The sequence below is a fragment of the Hippopotamus amphibius genome, chromosome 5 (genome assembly GCF_030028045.1).
Source record: "Hippopotamus amphibius kiboko isolate mHipAmp2 chromosome 5, mHipAmp2.hap2, whole genome shotgun sequence".
Lineage (NCBI taxonomy): Eukaryota > Metazoa > Chordata > Mammalia > Artiodactyla > Hippopotamidae > Hippopotamus > Hippopotamus amphibius.
This window is the reverse complement of record NC_080190.1, coordinates 28,107,481-28,130,793: the sequence shown is the minus strand read 5'-3', so window position 1 is coordinate 28,130,793 and position 23,313 is coordinate 28,107,481. Positions and strand designations below refer to the sequence as shown.

The 23,313-nt window shown below is 52.5% G+C and overlaps 1 protein-coding gene across 11 annotated transcripts; it reads right to left on the bottom strand.

Annotated features, from left to right (window-relative positions):
* Positions 1 to 8,214: 8,214 nt before the first annotated feature.
* LDB1 (LIM domain binding 1) lies at positions 8,215 to 21,801 on the bottom strand. Of its 11 annotated transcripts, XM_057735129.1 has the most exons (13): positions 21,379 to 21,544; positions 13,348 to 13,450; positions 13,175 to 13,219; positions 12,991 to 13,066; positions 12,793 to 12,895; positions 12,447 to 12,619; positions 11,832 to 11,954; positions 11,511 to 11,594; positions 11,295 to 11,418; positions 10,949 to 11,097; positions 9,378 to 9,430; positions 9,123 to 9,189; positions 8,229 to 8,767 (listed from the first exon to the last, which is right to left on the bottom strand). In XM_057735129.1, exons 1-13 carry the CDS (start codon positions 21,401 to 21,403, stop codon positions 8,693 to 8,695), a joined length of 1,200 nt encoding a protein of 399 aa, XP_057591112.1. In that variant the 5' UTR covers positions 21,404 to 21,544; the 3' UTR covers positions 8,229 to 8,692. The 11 variants fall into 11 exon arrangements, 10 of the variants coding, with proteins under 10 accessions (XP_057591120.1, XP_057591121.1, XP_057591113.1 ...); XM_057735137.1 differs by lacking the exon at positions 9,378 to 9,430 and having other exon boundaries at positions 8,215 to 8,767; XM_057735138.1 differs by lacking the exon at positions 9,378 to 9,430 and having other exon boundaries at positions 8,216 to 8,767; positions 10,955 to 11,097.
* Positions 21,802 to 23,313: the final 1,512 nt, after the last annotated feature.

The following is a 23,313-nucleotide window of genomic DNA, read 5'->3' as shown; positions in this document are numbered from 1 at the left end:
ATATATATATAATTGAATCACTTTGCTGTACACTTGAAGCTAACACAACATTGTACATTAACTATACCTCAAAAAAAAAAAGACTCAATAAAAAGACAATTTAAAAATGGGCAAAGGATCTGAATAGACATTTTTCCAAAGAAGATATACAAATGGCTAATAAAAGATGCTCGATGTCATTAGTCATTAGGGAAAGGTAGATCAAAACCATGATGAGGACTTCCTAAGTGGTACAGTGGTTAAGAATCCGCCTGCCAATGCAGGGGACATGGGTTCCAGCCCTGCTCTGGGAAGATTCCACATGACAGGAAGCAACTAAGCCTGTGTGCCACAACTATTGAGCCTGTGCTCTAGAGCCCGTGAGCCACAACTATTGAGCCCATGTGCCACAACTACTGAAGCCCACGTGCCTAGGGCCTGTGCTCCACAGAAGAAGCCACTACAATGAAGAGCCTGCGCACCACAATGAAGAGGAGCCCTCGCTCACAGCAAGTAGAGAAAGCTTGTGTGCAGCAACGAAGACCCAACACAGCCAATAAATAAATAAATAAATAAATAAATAAATAAATTTATTTAAAAAAAAAACAAACAAACCATGATGAGATACCACTTTGCACACTCCAGGATGGCTATGATAAAAAAAAGACAGATGAGGGGCTTCCCTGATGGATCAGTAGTTAAAAATCCACCTGTGAATGCAGGGGACAGGGGTTCAGTCCCTGGTACGGGAAGATCGCACATGCCGCAGAGCAACTAAGCTCATACTCCACAACTACTGAGCCCTAGTGCTGCAACTACTGAAGCCCGCCTACCACAACAAAGAGTAGCCCCCACTTGCCACAAGTAGAGAAAGCCTGTGTGCAGCAACGAAGACCCAAAGCACCCAAAAAAATACAATAAATAAAATTAAATTTTTAAAAAATGATAAGTGTTGGGGAGGATATAGAGAAATTAGAACCTTCATATACTGCTAATGGGACTGTAAAGTGGTGCAGTCACTTTGGAAAACAGTCTGGCAGTTGCTCAAATGTTAAACATGGAATTACCATATGACCCAGCAATTCTACTCCTTGGTATATACCCAAGAGAAATCAAAATATGTATCTAATCAAATGTGTATGCAAATATTTATACCAGCATCATTCATAGCAGACAAAAAGTAGAAACAACCCAAATGTCCCTGAACTGCTGAATGTATAAATAAGACATAGTATATTCACGCAACGGGAAATTATATTTGGCAATAAAAAGAAATGAAATACTGATACATGCGATGACATGGGTGAAACTTGAAAATATTCTGCTAAGTGATAGAAGCTACACAAAAAAAACCATATATTGTATGAATCCATTTATATGACATGTCTAGAATAGGCAAATTTATAAAGACATAAAGTAGATTAGTAGTTGTCTGGGGCTGGGATAGTGGGGAAAATGCTGCATGGCTGCTATTGGGTGTGAGTTTTCTCTTTGGAGTGATGAAAATGTTTAAAATAGGTTTTGGTGATGTTTGTACAACACTTAGGAATATGCTAAAAGCCATTGAATTGTACACTTTAAATGGGTGAATTGTATAGTGTGTAAATTATATCTCAATAAAGCTGTTATACACTTTTTTAATTTACTAAAAAATCTGTTAGTTTAATAGACAAAAAAGAGCCATATTTTATTTAAATATACATTTGATTACTACATTTCTCTGTCTAGTTAATTTTTTTATTTTTTTAATAGGCTTTTTTTTAAGATTTATTATTTTTATTTTTTGGCTGCATTGGGTCTTCGTTGCTGTGCACAGGCTTTCCGTAGTTGCGGCAAGCGGGGGCTGCTCTTTGTTTTGGTGCACGGGCTTCTCAGTGCAGTGGCTTCTCTTGTTGTGGAGCACAGGCTCTAGACATGTGAGCTTCAGCAGTTGTGGCACACGGGCTTAGCTGTTCCGTGGCATGTGGGATCTTCCTGGCCCAGGGCATGAACCCGTGTCCCCTGCATTGGCAGGCGGATTCTTAACCACTGCACCATCAGGGAAGAAGCCTCTCTATGTGTTTTAGTCCTAGTACTTCCTCCTCTGAAATTGTCCTTTACCCTTTATCTATTGAGGAGCTGCTTTTAAACCTATTTTGCAGTAATTAATTGTACAAAAATATTGTAACTCATCATATTTGGTGCAAATATATTTCCCAGCACACCTGCCTTTTTTTTTTTTTTTCTTTCTTTTGGCGGGTTTAGGGGTTAGGGAGTCAGGATCTGCTTTTTTACTTATACACACATATACTAAAGTTATAAATTTAGTCGATATGTAGTCAAATTGATCACTCTTCCTTTTTTTTTTTTTCTTTTTTATTATTCACTCTTTTCCTTTCTGATTTCTTCTATGGTATTTAAAATCTTACAAATTTATCTTTTCCACACATACTTCTAGAAAGCTGATGAATACCATTTCATCCTATTTTCTTCTAATTTTATTTGCTTACATTTAATTCTTTAATCTTGTACAACTTATAATAAATTAGGATCTTTCTGTTTTGGTTTTTTAAGTTGCTAGCAGCATGGACTTCATGGCCCCATACTTGGTCCCCCTTCTCTAGTCCTATATACCACGCCAAACCAACCTTAAAAAAATATCTAACAAGGCCACTTCTCTGTTCAAAAACTATTGGTGGCTTCCCACTCCCTATAAAATTAAGTCTAAACGTCTCAGCTTGGGAATTCCCTGGAGGTTTAGTGAATAAAACTCCAAGCTTTCACTGCAGAGGGCAGGGGTTGGATCCCTAGTCAGGGAACTAAGATCCTGAAAGTTTCACTTTGCAGTGCAGTCAAAAAAATAAAATAAAATAGAAAATAAACTTCTCAGCTTGTCATTAGAAACTCTCTACAATCTAGAAAGACTATGGAGGACAGTTTCGCTGATTCCTTCTCTCCTATCCAGCAAAGCATCCAGCATTCCTTCCCCTGACCATCCCATTTCAGTACCTTTCCTAAAGCTATCCCTCTACTTAGAATGTCTGTCGGCCGTTGACAAAATTACCTGTCACAGGTCCACCTCCCTTCCACAATCACAATCAATTTCACCTTCAGCAAGAAGTCTCCCCCCACCTTACCCAAAAAAAGAAGTCTTCCCAGATCTCTCTGGTCAAAACAAACTTCTTTCCCTGTAAGTCTAAAGCACTTCGCAGGTTTCTAATCTGGCTCCCTAATGTGTGCTTTTACTCAAATTGTGGCCAGGTTTGGGACGTCCTAGGTGGCGCAGTGGTTAAGAATCCGCCTGCCAATGCAGGGGACACGGGTTTGAGCCCTGCCCCAGGAAGATCCCACATGCCTCGGAGCAACGAAGCCCATGCGCCACAACTATCGAGCCCATGTGCCACAACTACTGAAGTCCACGTGCCTGGAGCCCGTGTTCCGAGAGAAGCCACGGCAATGAGGAGCCCTCGTACCACAACGAAGAGTAGCCCCTACTCACCGTAACTAGACAAAGCCTATGTGCAGCAACGAAGACCCCACACAGCCAATAAATAAAATAAATAAATAAATTTATTTAAAAAAAATGTGGCCAGGTTCAACTTTCCCATTTTGGGAGTTTCAGGAGGGCAGGGACCAGGTCTTAACCATGACCTCCTTAGACCCTGCAGTGACAGTCCATTACATTTGGATGAAATTAAAAATCCTTGCTATCTTAGGTGAGTTGCTTGCCCTCTCTGGCCCTGAGTTTCCTCCTATTAGTGGGAGATAATAACAGTACTCAAAAAACAGAGTTGTGGTCAGCTTTCAACAAGATAATTGATATAAAGGATTTCTCACAATACCTTGTGAGAAATGAATTTTCTGGTGCAGAATGAATTTTTTTCAAAATATTTATTTATTTTTGGCTGCGGTGGGTCTTAGTTGCAGCATGCAGGCTTGCCCTGAGGCATATGGGATCTTAGATCCCCAACCAGGGATTACATCCGTGTCCCCTGCATTGGAAGATGGATTCCTAACCATGGGACCAGTAGGGAAGTCCTGCAGAATGAATGTTAATTGCTGCTGTCATCACTGTCATCAGCAGCACGGCATTGTCCCACCTGGCCTCAGACTCTCTCCTGCCACCATTTCCCCTTGCTCACCACACCCAGAACCCGCTGGTGTTCTATTCTTCCAGCCCACTAAGCACTTCCCAGCATCAGGACCTGTTTCTTCCCCCTGAAATCCCTTTCCCCATGCTCTTCACCTGGTAAAGTCCTCCTAATCCTTCAAGGCTCAGCTGATACATTACTCCCTTATAGGTCTCCCTCTGGGACTTCCCTGGTGGTCCAGTGGTTAACACTATGTGCTACCATTGCAGGGGGCAGAACACGGGTTTGATCCCTGGTCGGGGAACTAAGATCCCCACATGCTGCGCGGTACAGACAAGAAAAACAAATAAGGTCTATTATATATCTAACCTGCACTATTCAGTTATATATAAATTGTAATTGCATATGTATGCAACTATTTGTTTCATATCTGTTTCGCCACCCAACTCTATAAGTCATGTTTTCTTGTCTACTGCTCTATCTCCAGTTCCCAGCATGTTGAAGATGCTCACTAAATGTAGCTTGACTGGCTGAATGAATGGAAAGGCAGAGCAGTTTGTATAGCAGGTACTCAATAAGTGTTTGAACTTTTTTTTTTTTTTTGGCTGCGCTGTGCAGCTTGTGGAATCTTAATTTCCCCAACCAGGAACAGAAGCTGGACCCTTCACAGTGAAACCGCCGAGTCCTAACCACTGAACCGCTAAGGAATTCCCAATAAATGTTTGAACTTTAATTCAAATTAGCCCTAAATCCTCTGCCATAGTAAAAGCACTCAAACCTGGGCTTCAGAGGTGGGAACATGAGTTTGCAGAGATCACACCTAAATATATAACCAAGAAAAACTGCACATGTACAATAGGAGAAAGGAGTTAAAATGTTCATAGGAAGGCTCTTCACGATAGCAGAAACCATGATAGAAACAACCCAGCTGTCCAGTGACAGGAGAATGAAGACCTGTGGTATAGCCACACAGTGGAATACTACACGGCCCTCAAAATGCATGAACTGCAGCAATGTGAATGTCGGCAATAGTAAGTAAAAATAATAAGCAGCCAAAAACTACATATGGCAGTATTCCTCTACAAGTTTAAAACAATCTAAAAAACTAACAAAACAAAGGAAATACATAAAGCTAAGATAAACTTATAAAAAGGAAAAAAGAATGGGGGATACCTTGGGAGAAGGATGGATTTCAGTTATTGCCAAGGTGCTAGCTTTCATGTAATAAGTTCTTATGACAGTACTATAATTAAATAAACGTGTCCTGTGCATAAGGCAATGAAAAGAGTGTGTCATGAAACAAGGATATGATTAATTCTGTGCACCTGACATCCATTAAAGGCAAGGGAAAGAAATTATGCCTACTTCCTCCAGGTAGCCTTACTTGTTGGGGGCAATGGGGAAAAGATTCTTCCTTCCCAATCCTCTCTGGGGCTTTTCTCCTGGGACTGTCTCCAGGTTCTCCTCCTGGAGAGGCGAGCTGGTGGCACAGAGGTGGGGCCGCAGGGAGTGGAGTAATCCAGGGTTTAGCTACTTCAGGAAAAGGGTCCTGAAATTGGTGGAGTAGGAACCTGGAGATCGGTCAGCTTCCATTCCCACTCAGCTCCCCCCACTTCCTAGGCTAAGAACTACAGGGTGTATAGTCTGCCACTCATTTCCTGTTCTGCTTCCAGGTGGGGTGGGAAGGAGCCTCAGAGGTGGGTCCTGAGAGAATGGGACTGTGGCCACATGGTAGAGAGTTGTAAGCATTCTGAGTACTGGAGAGCTGGGTCCAGTGAAGGCCAAAACCACTTGTCTTCAAAATTCAGTTTGGAACTAGGGGGCCACTGACTCACAACTTTTTACACATTCCCTTCTTTTCAGCCTGGCCTAGAACACACCTGGGCCATCCTCAGCACCCCCTGCCCCTCATCTCCCAGTCTTCCCTGCCCGTCCCTTCTTCATCCCAGCTGTAGCTCCTAATCCTGTACTCTTACCTCTACTTCTACCGATCCCCAAAATGAGGCCCTACTTTGTGAAAAAACAGATCAGGGGAGGCTCTGGGAGGGCAGCTTCAAACTTTCCACCTTAGGGGAAAGGGCTTGAGGTCAGATGGAACTGGGCCGGGCTCCCTGGACTCCTACCTCTAGGAAAGGGGTTAGAGGTCAGGTTGGACTGGGCTAAGGGTATAAAAGGCGCTGGAGATTGGGCTGGACTAGACGGGCAGTCCTAAGACAGGGGCTGCAAACCAGGCTGGACTGGACTGGGTTAGGAAACATGGGGAAGGAGCTGGGTTCAGGCTGAGCTGGGGGTCTGGGGATGGGGCCTGGGCCTCTGCAGTTGGGCCCGGCTGGGATACGCGGTTCGGCTGAAACAAGTGTTCCAGCATCACGCTGGGCCTGGGCCGGCCTCACCTGCACCCAGAAACAGAGGACATGAGGCTTTGGGGGGCTTCTTACTTCCCACACCCCAGCAACTCCTCCTGAATAAGGGCCATCCCCAGAGGGGCCGCTGGGGCAAACAGGGAGGAGCCAGATCTGGGGCTTCAGAGGAAGTCGCTGGCCACTATGTTTCCTGAGTTCAAAAAGCGGGTTCCCCGGTCTCTCTGGCCCATTCCCTTCCCCGACACAGGGCAGAGCCCAGGCCTAGCCATCTACCTCTCCCCTTGACCCCCACCTTCCTTTTAGAAACATACACACCCAGAGTGTGAACCTGCAAATGCTGAAACCTATTGACATGCCTGCCCTGGCAGCCCCGTAACTCCAGCACAATTGCACTGTCAAGCCATGCATTCAACAACACATCCTCATTTATGTACTTTTAGCTGCCAACTCACACCCAGCGGTCATGCCTCCTTTGCCTCCTCAACCTGGAGTTTGGGCTGGCACCAGGAGACAGCTCAATGAGTGTTGGCTCAATGAATGAATCCACCAAGACATACATCATAAACAAACACATATATAAGCCCACATACCTATTCATACATGTATACACTCCCTTACGTAGACATGTCCAAACCCTCTCTAAGGTCAGAAGTCACTAGCTCACACTCAGGCCAGATGTATACCTAGCACCAGGCACAAACACACTGCAGACAGGTGTTACCTAGGACTTCCAAGGTGAGTTGGTGGTCACAGTTGGCTGGTAAATGTCCTTCAGTCAGATCAGGCCTGCAGAGGGGTGGGATGTATGTGTACAAAGGCGGGCCTCAGAGTTGTGAGGTTCTGGGGCAACTAGGAGCTGGGCTGGCAGCAGGGCAGGGCCAAGGTAAATGCATGGACTGCACAGGGGGTGGAGTGGGCCAAGCAGTCCTTTCCTCTGGTTTCTTTCTGCCAGCTTGGGAGGTAGGGGCAGAGGTGCAGGTCTATGAAGCCTTACTTCAGATCTAGAGACCTTAGTGGGGCAACAGTCTGAGGCCTCTGATTCCCGTCTGGGATGAAAATGAGGGAGACTGGGAATCCCCTGGCACTTTCACTGCCACGGTCTGGGTTCAACCCCTGGTCAGGTAACTAAGATCCTGCAAGCTGCGTGGCACAGCCAAGAGAAAGAAAAAAAGAAAAGGAGGGAGACTGGGTAGCAGGCTTTGCAGGTGCTAATACCCCTCTCTAACCTACTGCAGGGTCTCCCTATCTTGCCAATCTTCTATAATAGTGGGAAAGGAGGAGAACTGGGGAGAAAACCTACGTGGAAAGGAGTCTGAAAAGTGCCCTATTGCTCCTACCAGCTCTCTGTAGAGCTTCAGACTGTCCCCTAGCAGTAGTGCTTAAGCATCCTCCATCCCTCTGCGCCCCAACCCGAAGTCAGCAAGGAGACAACCCCACTACTCTCTTTCTCCACCCAGGAACCTAACACCAAGGGAGACTAGTTCAGATCTCAGCTGGGCTGGTACACTAGAGGCCAGGCAGGGGTAGGAATCTCACTTGACAAAAACAGGACTGCGTCTCCCAAGCATTATAACCACACACAGCTCCTCCAATCCAAGCCCCCTCCTAGGCAAGGACCCCTTCGTCCACCCCTCCCCCAAGCGCCTAATCCAGGGCTGTCTATCCCAGGAACCCTGCCTCTGGAGGACCACCTGTCTGGCAGCCCCATGACAGCGGTGAGGAACCACAGTCCTGGGAGGGGCTGGGAAGTTAACTTTTGAGAAATACAGGGGAGCCTGGGACACATGAAGCACAATACCAGAGGAGTGAGGGGAAATGTGAGATGAGAGGAAGGTGGAATTCACAAGCCTAATTCATACCTCTGCCCCAGTGACGGTCTTAGGGACTGCGGGGAGCAGGGGAAAAAGACTGCCTCGGACTGAGTCATTACAGGCATCAATGACCAACCAAGACACTCTCAAACCAAAAAGTCTCTTTATTGATCGGTACCATACATGACTCAAATGGCCCAAAAAAAAAAAAAAAAAAAAAAAAAAAAAAAAAAAAAAAAGGCATGACAGTGGGGTGGGACATCCATCTTCCCTACCCCTTCCCTCAGCTCCTGACACAATATCCTTCCAATAGTGGCAGCTGGAGTGGAGGAAACAGGATGTGGGGGACTCCAGAATCCAGAAGGAAGAGTGGGGAGAGAGGTGGTGCTAACACTTCTGGAACTGGCCACAGGAGAAGGCAGCGAAGCCACAGAGCTGGGCCCAGACTCATGGGACCCTGCTCTTGGCCTCACCCTGGGCCTGGAGCCTCCACATGTCCAATTGTGAAATAGAGCTGAGGATCCTGGCTGCCTCCCCTGTCCTTCTATGAAGAAGGAGAGAGAGGAGATATTGGGAGATGAAGAGCCTTTACTTCAGCTGGAGGACAAAAGCCTATTGCTCCCTGGCGGGCTTAGAGCTGGGACACCCTCAGTGGCTTCTACCCCTCCTTGAAGGGCAGGGGAGGACTGGATATGCGGTTTGAGGGGTTGGGGAGAGAGAGTATTGGAGAGTGGGTGAACCCCTCCTCCACCCCACGCCTGCCCAACTGAGACAAAACAAAAAACACAGTGACAAACAAGGCTGCTCCCTTCCCTCCACACTCCCTAAGGGAGAGCGCCTCCCCCTCCCCCCATCCAAGACAGCTGCTCTAGTGGAGGACCTGTAAAGAATATACACACCGTGGAGGGAGGGGGTTGGGGGCTGGGACAGAAGGAGTCACAAGCACTAGGAGGGCAGGCCAGAGTCCTAGACGATGGGGAGACAGAGACAACAGCAGGGGGTTGTCACAAAGTGAGGCCATCAACGGCCCCCTTCCCCACGGCAAGCCTTCCCCAGCTCCAGTCACCCCAGAGGAAAAGGGAAGAGAGATGGCAAAGTGTCTCCTTGGTCTGAAGCTCTCAAACTGTATAAAATGGTAACGCATACCCCCCTACCTCCACATGGGCCCTAAGCTCCCCATCTGCCAGGCGTAGGGAGGTAGCTGGACCTTTAATAAGGGGAAGAGGGGGGACATGAGTGACTTTTTTTTTTAAACTTACATTTTTAATAATATTATTTTTTAAAAAACTTGGAGCTGGCATAGGTGGCAGAAGGGAGGAGCCAGAGCTTCACCCCTCTACTACCAGCCACCTAAGGGGAGGGCTTGGGGGAGGGGCATTCAACCAACCCCCATAATTTTAAGTCCCTAAGGGCTGTGGGTATAGACAACCCCAGGCTTCAAGGGGTGGAGTCAGGAGGATGGGGGAACCCAGAACCTGGGGTAAGGATGGAGGCAAATGCCCTGGGGGTGGTCAGGACATTTCTCAGAGGCCCAGGGTCCACACAGGCATCCACATGAGTAACCCCTTCCCCCAAAAGGCTCTGCAGCCCCAGCCCAGGGCCACTGGGGGGCACATCTCGGCACCTGCCCCCAGTGAGTCCAGTTCCTCCCTGAAGTGGGTGGATGAGGCTGCCCATTTTAGATGCTCAGTCTCTTCATTCTGTCTTCTGCTCCCTGGGGCTTCGAAGGGTTGGGCGGGCAGGCAGAGCACTAGGTGGCCGTGGTGAGGCCTTTACTGGGAGGCCTGTGACGTGGGGTTCTCCGATTTGCTTTCTTGGCTGGATGGAGGCTTGCTGTTCCAGGGGCTGTTGGCGCCCAGGGCAGGGGAGTTGTTAAAGCTGTCCTCGTCGTCAATGCCGTTGGCCGCGTCAAACTGGGTGTTCTCCAGCCGGGTGATGAGCCTCTCGTCCTCGTCCCCGAACTCCCCGCCCATCAGGGTGGGCTCCCCCACCACCATCACATCCTGAGAGTGGCGGAGGTCCCCAAACATAATCGGGGCAGGGGCTCGCCCAGCCCAGGGCAGCAGATACCCCCAGAGCCCCAGTACCCACCCAGGAAACTCAACCCCCCACCCCCGCTCAGATCCCAATTTAAACCCCAACTCCTCTGACACCCTCGGCCCCTGGAGTACTTCCCACTGAAGGACTGTAAAGCATCAGAGCCTTAAACCCATATCCACTGGATTCTGAGAGAAGTCAATCTACTCCTCTAGCTCCCTAGTCACCTCTCCAAAATTTTAGGGGGTTCCTAAACTTCTGTCCACATGTAAGAGAGAGGGAGCAGATCAAAAACAACAGTGGGGGAACTACGCGCGTGTGCATGTGTAGGTATTCTAGATTTGCACACATTCAGGTCTGTGTGTCCCTCTGTCAGAGTGGACAGAGTGTGTGTCTCTGATGGTCTGTGTGCCCCTAAGCTGTCTGTCCTTTACGTCCATACGTTCCCATGGCTGTGTCCGTCCCTTTATGTCGTACGCTGCTGCACCTGAGTCTGTGTGATCACAGTCAGGCATGTGACTGACAAGCACACTCATCAGCGACAGGAGTCAGCCCACGCTGGCAAAGTAACCTGGGGAAAACCGTCTTTGCTTCTGCGTCTGCTAGTGAGCTCAGGATGGGACAGGGTCAAGGGTCAGGGGCCAGCAGTGGGGCAGCCCAGAAGAGAGAAGAAAGCCGAGATGCTTACAGGTACCTGGCTGGAGAGGGCGAAGGTGCTGGCTGGGCTTTTCTTCTTGCTGTTGCTGTTGTTGGTGTTGCCACCGCCCGAGCTCATGGTGCTGCCCCCTGACATCTTCCGTTTCCGCCGTTTGCTGGGCTGCTGCCGTGCAGGCTCCGCTGTGCCAGGGAAAGGAGACTCAGGTAGGGTAGGGCCCTGGGCCCCTTGTTCCCCATTCTGGTTGCTAAGGAGCCTGAGCCTACCCTGATCCCAATCTTGCAGACCCAGGAGAGAGGAAAGGGCTCCGTGAGGAGACGGAGATACAGCCTTGGGGAGCAGCATCAGATCCTGGTAAGAGCAGGTGCAAGGCACTCACCAGGGGGTGCTACCATTCGCTGCCACTTCTGGAAGAGGCAGGTCTTGAGGCAGTCACGGGGGCTGAGGCTGTAGGTCTTGTGGCGGGACATGAGCTCCTGCATGGGCTCGAGTATCACACAGAGCTGGGGGGAGACCCGTTAGTGAATTTTGAGGGGACAGACATGGAGCAGAGACCAAATGGGATGGGGCAGAAATTGGGTGATCAGAGACTCACTCGGAGGTAGTTGAGAGTGGAATTGGACAGCCCACACCGGGTGATGTTTTTGGAGAGCTGATCCAACATTTGGGGGTCCTGGGCCTAGTGGAGAAGAAAGATGAGAATACTAGCACCTGGGTTACATCTGCTCACCTGCCCTATCATCCGAGCCTTGTAATACCCCTGAGAGGGAAGAGGCGCTACTATATAAAAACCCATTTTTCAGCTGGATAAACTTCCACTCTCTGTCTAGAGCCTCTGGCAGGAATGGCAGACCTTGTTCCACCCTTCCCGTTGCCTGCTCCCACCCTTGTGTCTTAGGTCCTGCCCACAACTCACATGCATGGCAAGGATGCTGCGGGGGATGAGCTCTCGGTGCTGCCGGATGCTGAAGTGCCACGTTTTTATCCTCATCATGTCGTCAAACATGAACTCCAGGTACAACCGGCCCTCCACACACACCTGGAAAGAAGCTTGTCACAAGTCTGCTCAGCTCCCCACATACCCAAAAGTATACCTGTTCCCGTTTCCTCATGACTCTCCCACTGCATACATTCCTGCCACCTGAACATAAATCTGAGTGTATAACTGACATGGACCATCTCCTCATACACTCGCCACACCAGCCCTTACACACACACACACACACACACACACACACACACAGAGTAGAAATGCTTAATAGATTCTTATCCTCTCTTCACGTAGCTAGTGATATACTCATCGGCCATAAACTCCATGAGGACAGGCTCTTATTCACTGGTGTCCCCCTGCACCCCAGAAAACTGACAAACTCAATACACGCCTGCTGAAAAGTGCAACATACCTGCCCTCCCTGTGTATCTTTCCACTTCCCATCATGCCTCCCTGGGTAACAAACAAGTATATTTTGGGGAGCGAGAAGGGGAATCAAACCCAGGTACTTCAGGGATCCACCTCCAGCTGGGTGCTGACCTGGGTGAACATAGGTTTGCCATGCTGGGTCACCATGCTGCCCTGGTCACAGTCGAGGGAAACAAAGTTGCTGTGGAATGCCTCCTTGGGGTGCTTAAGCACATAGTAGAGCTCCGTAGCACCCCCCTCAAAGATGCTGCGGAAGTAGCGTGGGATCAGGGTCCGGCCAATGGCTGTAGACATGGGACAAACTCTTCAGAACAGAAGGATCTCAGAAGTGGTCAGGCAGATACCACCCCTGCCAAGACAGATCCCCTGGGACAATTACCCACTCCCAGATCTTAGAAGGATACAGGAGGTGTACACTCCTACAGCAGAACTGGCAGGACCCCCAGAGGCCACTCACTGTATCTCTTTGGTCCATCCTCCAGGCAGAAAGTGATGGTTAACATGGCATCATCCTCAAAGAACTCAGTTGTGAAAGCATCCCACCAGAGATTGTCACACTCCTAAGAAGCAGAGAGAGGGGTGTGTGTGTCAGAAGACATGCCATGGGGGTGCCCAGATGGCCCTCTCCCTCCCAGCTTCTTTCCCCTGGCTATACCTCTGTCCAGTTTTGAAGCCGTTTGTTAAGCTCGAATATTCTGTAATCAGTTTGGTTGCCATATGGTGTGTGCCTCCTGGGGCAAGTGAAGAAGGGAAGTCAGTAGGAGCAGAGCCTTTCCCCACCACCTCTGCCTTCACCCCTATAATGGAAAGCACCAACCTCCCCACTGGACTCCACTTACCCAATCCCAGGCTCCAGGTATGTAGGCGGGTACATGGGAGTTGGACTGTGTAAGGGAAGAGGTTATGAGAATGTGGGTGGAAGATAGGAATTATTGGGGGGGGGGGTCACTCCCTCCCCTCTTCAGGCAGGATGCCATCTGGGGAAGTGACAGGAAGTGGACAAGAAACTCACCCCACATCCCGATCTAGCATGGTGCCGGGATGGAAGGGGGGGAAGGCGTTGCCGTTCGGAGGCTCCTTCGGCGAGTACAGCTTGAATGACTTTGAGGAACAACCTAGAAGGGAAAGAAAGAAGGGATCTCCCAAGTCCCTCTTGGGAGTGCTCCTGGAAGTCTGCTCGACTGTATACACAGAGATGGGTCTTCTGGAGCCCTCAAGTGCACCAGGGGAGGGAGACTACCCTTGGCAGCACCTATCCCAGCTGCTAAATCTGGCACCAATCTTGTTTTATTAAGAAACTAGAAGTTCTCCACCCTAATACCCAAGACCCCATCTCTTCGTGTGGCTGAGCCCCGGATGACAGAACTGAAACTTGGAAGAAATGTCAATACCGCAGGATAAATAAATATCTAAACATTAGGATCTAAGATGTTTCTAAACTCTCTTTTCATCTACATTATTTTGTTTAATCATTACCACAACCTTGTGAGGTAGCAGGGTGGACTGCAACATTCTCATTCTATAAATGAAGCAACTGAAAGCTCAAAGGGACTTGCCCAGGGAGTAGAGCTACTAACTGGCGGAGACAGGACTTGAGCCTAGTCTTCTGATTCCCATACTCTATAGTACTTCTACCCCTCTATTGCCCTCTGGAGACTAAGCTGGGGGAGGGAGAAGGGGGATTTTGCCAACTCCCTGCTCCTTCTCCACCCCCAGGGTCCCAGGAGGGCAGGGGATAGAAAGATAAGGGGGGGGGCCTGCTGGGTGCCGCCCACCAGATAACCAGTTGGGCCTTCTGCCTCTCCCACCAACGGCCACTCCCTTATCAGCCCAGCCCCCTCCTCCACACCCACCACGGGTCTAGTATTGTCTCCAAACCAGAAACCCAAAGCCTCAACCCCTTTTCTCTCCTTAGACTTGCAGTGGAGGATGGAGGTAGACAGGCCTCCAATGGATCCCATTCTACTTACGAACAGAAAATAATAAGTCCCAGGGAAGGAGCCTAGGTGTCAGCAGCTCAGTCTAGGAGGCAAGTGGTAACTAGACAGGATTTCTGCTTGTGTGTATCTGTGCATGTGCTCGTATGTCCCCTCTCCACCTCACCCAGCATCACACAGTTCCTGCTCTACTATTATGTGACTGGAAGAAGTGTTACATTCATAGTTGAGTATGAGCCAGGTACCCTTGCAATGCCATTTTCCCCCTCCCCACCAGGAGGAGAAACTGAAGCAAAGTCCTAGTCACAGCTGCTTCCTCATGTCCCCCAAACCTGACTGCATTTGGAAGGATAGCTGTATTGGCTGTATCTGAGCCCCCTCTCCAATTCAGATACAACATCTATTTTGTTCTTTGGGGGGAAGAGACAAAGGAAGACCCTGTGCCAACATGTACCATTTAATTCTCTCCCCTGGGTCCCCTCCTCACAATATGGGCCAAAGGAGGGTCCCAGAGGAGCCTACCCTACATGGTCCCCAAAGATGCCAGGACGCGGAGTCTGTGTGTACCTGCACACACGTGTGCTTCATCCTGCCTAGCAGGCTTCCACCCTCAGCTCGCCCCAACATGCCTACCAAGGGCTGGAACCCAGCAGCGCCAGGCAGGATCAGGGTGCCTGCAACAGGCCCTCACCCCACACATGAGCTCTCACAGGTCATATCCACATGCTCCCAGCACGAAACACACAGCCTCCACATGCCAGTCGGGACTGAATGAGGAGCTTGTGTCCTCAGGAAAGAGATAGTCCCACCCAACCCCAAGTCCCCCCACTTCACAGACAGGTGGACTAATTAAGGCCATGTAGGAAGCCTAAGCTCACAATGCCCACCAGAAGCCAGGCCTGAGCAATGCACCCAATGACTAGATTACTAGACCTGGCCCTCACCCCCTACCTAGGCCCTCCTTTCCCCAAAAGCAGTACTGCCCCTGCCCCTCAGTTTCAGGGCCACTTGACAAAATGTGTCAGCTCAAGATCCTGAAGAGAAGGGAGCCAACACACCAGGGTTCCTCTCTAACTCTGAAAGAAAAGTTTCAGAACTTCAGTTCCTCTCTAGAGAAATGAAAGGCATTGCCTGGGGCTAGGTAACAGTTCTGAGGAGCTAAAGCCCAAAGCTCCGGGGCCTCTATTTACACGTCCAGTGAATGGACACAAACTCAGCCTCTCTCCAGAGCCACAGCAACTGCCAGCAGCCCCAGCACAAGGGCTTAGGAGTGAGGAGAGAAGGGGAGGGAACATCACCCAGACCATCTGTCCGTTGCTGCCTGTCCCCAGCAGTGGGGGTAGAGGGAGCAACGCGGGGGGTGGGGGTGAGGGGATGGACGTGTCATCCAGTCCTGGAGTCAGGCAGAGCCCCCGCTCCCACCTCTAGCAACCTAGGAGCCCTTAGGAAGGGGGAGGAGAGAGGAAGAGCCCAAACCAGTAAAGTTTTCTCAGAACGGAAGCTGCATCCTGTGGCCTAGGGGGACACCTCCAGCTGGGCATTTCCATGGTAACCGACCTGACCCCAGGGCAGGCCCCCTCCCTTTGGGGCTGACCATAGGTCAGCAGGCCCAAGAGCCCTGGATCTATGAGCTGGGGCACCTCTCTCCCAGCCAGCATACCAGGCCTGGGCCAGACCGAGGACCTTCCACCCACCCCGAACAGGCTTGCAGGGTGCCCAGACTGACTTACCTGGGAGAACTGAGGGGGCCAGGAGAGGTGCGGGGAGCGGCTGGGAGCCCAGAGGGGCCCTGGCAGGGGTGAGGACTGAGGGGGGGCCAACTTCAGCCTCTCATGTCCCGAGTGGGACAGGCAGGCCTGGCGGGGAGCTCCACTCCGCGGGCTGCACAAAGACTCGCACGCACGGCCTCGGCCCGCCCCGCGGCGGCCACAGCCCCGGGGGAAAGTTACAATGGCCAGTGGGCCGGGGACCGGGGGCCAGGGGGCCGGCCTGGGGGGCGGGGGGCCGCGGGGAGTCCGAAGCCTTCTTTGTTTGCAAGGTTTCCCTCAACAATGGCTGCTCCGCTCTTTCCTCTCCTCCTCCTCCTCCTCGGCTCTCCCCGCCGCCGCCTCTGCCTCTGCCTCCAAGCAGCCCGCCCGCCCTCCCCAGGCCAGCAGGCCCCTCCGCCGGGGCACCAGCAGAGGTAGGGCCCGGCACTCACACTCACTCACACTTGCACACGCACAGACACACGCAGCACCCGCCGGCTCCCTTCCTTTTCTCCCTTTCTCTCCCTCCCCACTCGCTCTCTCCGAGCCTCTCTCAGAATGAGGCCCCAGGGCGGGCGGAGGGTGGAGCTGCCCCCACCGGCCCCGCCCCCTCCCTGCGAGGAAAGAGGAAGAGGGAGAGAGGGAGGGAGAGAGCGAGGGAGGCAGGCAGGGAGGACTGCTGAGAAAAACAAAAGAGAGACAGAGACTGGGGGAGACAGGGGACGAGATGGAGAGATGGAGACGTAACTGAATGGGTCTGGAGAGACCTGGATGGAGCGCAGGCCTGTGGGGGCCAGGAACTGGAATGCCACCCCCAAGCCCTAAGTGGGGTGCTCAAGGGTGAGCTGGGGAGCCAAAGCCACAGGCAGGAATGGAAGAAGGCACTGTCCTCTCTAGAGACTCCCAGTATCTTCTAAGGGCCTCCCAAACATCCCCAAATCTCTCTTCCTCTCCCTACTGATCTCTCTCTCAGGTTGAAGGCTGGCCTGGGCAGCCACCCTTGGCTGGTAAAATCCCAGAGCAGCTGGGGGGAGGCTCCAGGGGGTTATTTTTGACAGAGACACACTCAGACTTCAGTTTGTAAACACGGATTGGAGGGAGGGGGACACTCCGGGTTCCCTACCCCCATCCTAGCTAAGTTCCAAATGCAGACTCAGATCTGCCTTGGCAGGAAGCCCCCCTCCCCCCACCCCCACCACTGGAGACACGTGGGTGCAGGGGAAAAGGGCTCTATTAGAGCTAAGGAAGACAAACTTGCCCATCTGAGGGTCCCCAGAAGGGGTCTAGTCTGCTGTTGAGTCCTCCCCCTAAACCTCAGGAAAAAAAGGTATATGGTTACCAGGTAGGAACCTGTTCTCCAATGTAAGGGGGGTATCCCAAGAGAGGGGTGTTTCTAAAACTTGGGTAGTGGTCCAGGACTTATCATCTGGACAGAAACACACAGACACACACACAGACACACAGACACACACACACACACACACACACACACACGCACTCACAAGGGGTGGGGGTAGTAAGGACTTCCTACTTCTTTGCAATTTGAGTCTCAGCTTTCTATTCCCTTCCCACTCACCCCAACCATATTCACACACAGCCCCACAACAGGATTTCTCATGACATACACACCAGTTGACTGTGCAATAATAATACTATTGCATCTGGCTTTGTGAATATCCTTCACACATAAATAACACATCTCACTTTCACATAAATCCGTACCTGATACACACTTCAACCTGTGATATACCTCAAGCCCTGAATAAACCCAAACCCAGGACACACACACATATACAGCCTATGTCAGACCTTGACTTCCATACACACTGGGACCTGTGACACCCAGGCCCCAGTCCCAAGACACACCCCAAAATTGCATTATACCTCCTGAACCTTCGACAGACTGCTACACACACACCCTGACCATTTGTTACCCAAGGACTAACCCCACCCTCTCTGAAATCTGCACACCATTCTCCATCATGGCCTGGCCATATGATACACCCTGGCTTTCATAAACATATCAAAATCTATACTATATAGCCAGAATGTCCACCATCATACTGCCTACCACCAGGACTTGAGACACTTGCCTTGATTCCCAAATTTACAGCTCAACTCTGGGATAACTACATTCCTCCCCCACTGACAGGACAAGTCTTGTCATTTGTTTCGTGCCTTTAAACTTGCCAAAGCGCATTCACAGGGAGCATCCAGGGCCAAATATTACCGTAAAAACTTGAACAGATTACAGTGAGACAGGAGGGCCTGAGGCTGGAACCTTGGTTCTAACCCCACTCACACAAGCCCAGCCCTGGGGCACTGCAGCCATTCCTACTCCCTGCCCCCTCCAAGGAATGGTCACTCCAGGCCCCAGATGACTGTCTACTTGGGGAGGGGAGATGGGTGTGTGCTATGACTTCTGCCTCCAGTTCAGAATGCAGAACCCCACCCAATCTGTCTCCTCAAACTTCAGGGAGAAGGGCCCCTAAATACCAAGATGTATCCAGACTCTGGCATGTCATTCAAAACAGGCCCTCTCTAGTTCCCCTTCTCTAGCAAGTCGGCTCCTCTCTCAGTTCTGACTTAATTCTCCCACTTGCACAGCGGCAGAAGAGGTCTAACTAAAGAGAGCAACTCAGAAGGCTCTAAAATTGGTGGGGGGGTGGGGGTGGGGAGAAGGCAGGGAGCAGCAAAGACTGACAAAGGTGCTGAGGGAGGAAAGAGCGAGAGCACCCCTCCTGGAGGTGGGAATTCTGAAGGGCAGCAGCCTGCCCCAGCCCACAGGATAAGGTACCAGCACTGCCCCCTGCCCGGGCCCCTGGGGCTCCCTGACCCAGGCCTCCAGTGTGCCTGCCCCCCTTCCTTTGTCTGTGCCCGGCCTCCCGTTGGCCTGGCGCTCTGCCATCCTCCTCTCCTGGCTCCCAGCCGCCACCACTGCTGCCTCCTCCCCTCCCCCTACTCCTCCCAGCCTTAACCCTTCTGAGCCACATGCTGCCCCAGACAGGCCCTGGCCCCCCAGCAACCTGCCCTGCCTAGGGTGATGTCCCTTAGCAGAGGTTCTCCCTGTTCCTGACCAAAGCCCCAGAAGCTACCCCACACCCCAGGAGCACTGTGGGAGCTGGAGGTGTGTATGCGTGTATATCTCGTAGTGTTTCCTTCCCCGTGTGCATGTGTGTGGGTCTGCGTGTGCTCTGGCTTCCCTCAGTCACATGTGTGGGGCATGTGCTGTCTCTGCCGGGCTGGGGGAGGAGGAGCCGGGAGACAGCAGAGCACAAAGGAGAGCCTCAGACAGGCAGGCAGGCAGGCAGCAGGCAGGCAGCCTGCCAGGGCGCCTGGGCCCCCACCCCAGGGCTGCTCAGGTTGGGAGGGGTGGTCTTTGGGTCTGGACTGTACATGCTGCCACAATGTCCCTGTGTTCAACCATGTGCTCACACACACCCATGCAAGCCTGGTGCCCTCCCTTACCCCAACTCCTACCATTTTTCACCCCCAGGCCACTCTCATGCCCCTCTCCAAGTGGTTTTCCTTGAAGACTAACCTCCATCCATCCTCTGTGCTATCAATCCATAAGACTTCCTCACATTCGGGAAAAAGATTCTCTACTCTCAGCCATCTTAGGCCCCCTCTCCCCCAACCAGACACACAAAAGGAACATACCTTTTAGGGCACTGACTGAAGTTGTCCCCCCGCACACATACAGGTTCTCTTCTGTCCCCATGCTGTTCCCAGAGAGACTGAGAGGGAAACTTTCTCCCTTCTCCTACTGGACCAGACACTCTACCTCAACTTCAGGACCAACCTCCCATCCACCTCCAGCCTGACAACCCTTCCGTACTCACCTCTTGCCCTCTACTGTATACACTAATAATCAATATTTAAGACTCAGCCCTTTAGCTATGCTTATGTATGGTCATGGAGGAACAAGGCCATGGAATGGACTCAGAGAATGGATGGATCTGAACAGGGTACCCAGCATTGGACAATTATAAACAAAATACACTCCCCCACCCCCGCCAAGCTGGTAGAAGAAGGAATGATGGGGCCAGGCAGGATTCCAGCTTGGCAGGCTCTTCCCTCTCCTTCTCTCCCCTACCCTCTGCAGCAGGAGCCAGGGGTTCCCACACCCGGATATTCCAGGATCCTCAGGCTCTACTAGCCTTCCCTCTGGGCCCCATGCCCCTTAAACATCATCCTCAGCAGGCACTTAAAGTGTGTGCTCAGCCCAGCACAGCTTTGGCCTGGGTCACATGGTTTTCAAGGAAGCTTCCACACTGGCAGCTTCCCTTGGGGATTGTGTGTTTGGGGGGGAGGGCGGGTTTCCAGTTGTGGGTTATGGGCATCCCAGAGAACAGGGCATACGGAGGGGCAAAGGATCCAAAGCAGGCTAAATTCAGGAATACCTGACTTTCAAAGAAAGCTAATTCCTGCCTGGGACAGGAGGAGGTCCTGCAGATAATTCAAGAACCCAGAGTCCTGGGATGAGTATAACCTGTGTTCTGAGGCCCTCTGAAGACTTCCTCTCTCCAGGCACACGGGCCCTCTCCTTCCCCCAGGCAGTAGGTAGAGCCTTCCTCTTCCCTAGGAAAAGAACTCAGACCCAGGCTGTCACTGGCAAGAGCTGATGTGTTTTGGGGGAGGCAGGGATCTGAACCTAAGTCCTCTCACTGGGGTCAAACATCGCTCCCCTCAACGCAACTCTCACAAGTCACTCTATTTCCTAGCTTGCCTAGGGCTGCCACTTTCCTCCTCCCACTAAGGCAGAGATGCCAGACCCAAGGGCCCAATTATCTGTGTCCCCCCCCCCCCAGGAGGACCTCCTGTCTCTCAGGAGGGCCAACCTTCCCTGGCAACAGGCAGGATAATTTGGAGGGGGGCAAGATGGCCCCCAATCAATCCCTCCCCCCAACCAGGGTCCTCAGAAACACCCTGGAGGGAGGTGTCACAGAATGTGTAAGAGAGAATAGGCAGCAGGAAGGGGGGGGCAACCCAAACCAGCCAATCACAACTCTATGATGACCTGGGGGGGGGTCAAAAGTCCAGACTCACTTCTGATTGGCTAGCACCCTGGAATTCTGGGAATTTCAGCCCCCCCCTCCAAAACCCCTCCCTAAGTATCCTCCCCCACCAAAAAACACACACAACCTACCCCCAGCGCCCCCGTTCCCGTGCCTCTGGGCTGCTGCGCATTTACAGTCGGCGAAAACCCTACCCCGACTGAGGCCCCACACACCCCTCAAGCCTCCGACCACAGCAATGCCATCGACGCCCCCACACAAGTTCTCACCAAACAAGGGGTGAGGGATCTGCAGGGAGGGCTCGGGAGGGAGGGGCCGGGCGGCCGCGCGCCCCACTCACCAGGACAGGCACAGCCCACTGACATCTTCACATCGCCCGCCGCTGGGGGCCCAGCCGAGTCACGGTGCCCGCCCCGCGAAGGGACAGGCCGGGCATGAGCCGCCGCCGCCGTCCGCGGTCCCCGCTGCCCTCGCCGCCGGCCCGGCCCGGCCTCGGCCCGGTGCGTGCGGCCCCCGGCTGCAGTGAGGGGCCTGTCAGGCGCGGAGCAGACAGGAAGGAAGCCAGGCAGGAAGGCGAGCTGTCTCTGCGTGTGTGCGCGCGGGTGTGCGTCCCCGGAGTGTGTGTCCGTGTGTGCGCGTGTGCGTGTCTGTGCGCTCCCGCCGCCAACGCCGCCGCCGCCGCTCGCCCCCTCTCGTTCTCGCGCTCCCTCTCGCTCCCGCTCCCGCTCTCCCTCTCCCTCTCTCTCTCTCGTAGGCGCCCGCTCACCAGCCCCAGTCGGGCTGGGCCGGGCTTTATTAATATGCTAATTGCCTGCTAGTGGGAGGGGAGAGCCATGTCAAAGTGACCCGGGCGAGGGCGCAGCGAGTGGCGACGTGCGTGCGCCGCGCGGCGGGCGGGCGGCGAGGGGCCGCCAGCGCTCCGGGCTCGGCGTGCTTGTGACGCAGCTTTTAAAATAGGAGACCGAGGCAGAGACCCCGGAGAGGGCGGGCGAAGGGGAGGAAGAGCAGGCGAAGCCTCACGCTGGGTGTCCGTCCTCTGGGCGCCTTTGAGTTGGGAGCGTAGAGGAGCCGGAGCGGGAGCTGGGGGAGGCGGAGCCAGGGTGGGCTGTGAGGTGCAGCTCTCTCTCTCCACCCCCGGCCGCGCTTGGGGAGGGAAACGGGACTACCGACCCCCGCCCATGCTCTCTGCTGAAACCCCAATCTTAACCTGGAGGCCCGTGGTTATGCGCCCCCACCCCAACGTGGGTGGGGAGAGCAGCACTATCTTATTTCTAGTAGCAACCCCTGAAGTCAGCTCCCCCGTAAATTAACTACCCCTCCCTTGCCTGCTAAACCATTAGGGACTGGAGCTAAAGGGGTTAATTAGGTGAGGTCCCAGCCCGCCCTCGCCTAATTGCCTGAGATCTGTGTTTTTCTAGGAGAAGGGGGGGCAGCGGAATGACCGCCAGGTTCGACTGGGGAGGGGGAAATCTGCACGCCGTCCTTTACCCTTGCAGACTCTGACTCATCAGTCAAGATGCTCTCCTCCCTTCCCCCTTTCTCCATCCTGTCTCAGCCTCCCTCCCCCCGCTCCCCCCCCCTTCAATCGCCTGGAAGCTGCTTTCCTTTGAGGGCCTCTGAGACTGGGGAGAACAGGAAGCAAACCCCTCCAGTGCCCCCTACTCGCCGGGCCTGGGGCCTCAGTTGGAGGGGGTGGGGTGGAAGGGAGGACGACGTGGATGGGCAACGTAACGAACACTCCTTCCCCAGGGAGGACCCTCCTTCCCCAGGGAGGACCCTCCTTCAGGCACTCCTCAAGGATTCCCCAACTCAGCGGGGGGTGGGAGGGGGTAACATCTCCATCTCCATCCCTTCCCAAAAGCCCAGCCTTCTTAGCTGCCTCATAAACAGGAAATACCTATTAGCTGGGAGGAGGAAGGGGAGGGGAGCCATCTGGAAGAGAGAGTTGGCCCCCTCCCTTCTGGGGGGCCCTTAGCTGCTAGCCTCTCTTCCTTAAGCTTCAGGGTGGGCTCCAGGAGTAAATGCTGGGGACCTGAGCTGGTGTCCCCTTCCTAGGGCGTCTGGCCCAGAGTGGGTGGAGCGTCCTTCTTTCCTTTGTTACTTAGGTGGGGATTGATTGTGAAGTTCCCTCTGCCCCTGAGACCCCTGCCCAGAGTCTGCACAGCTGGCTTGACTGGCTGGGGGAGGGTTACAGATGTGGAAGCTTAAGTGTTTATGAGACCCCTTAGCTTTTGCTGAGGGAGCACTAAACAAAGGGCAGATGCAAAGTCTGGGG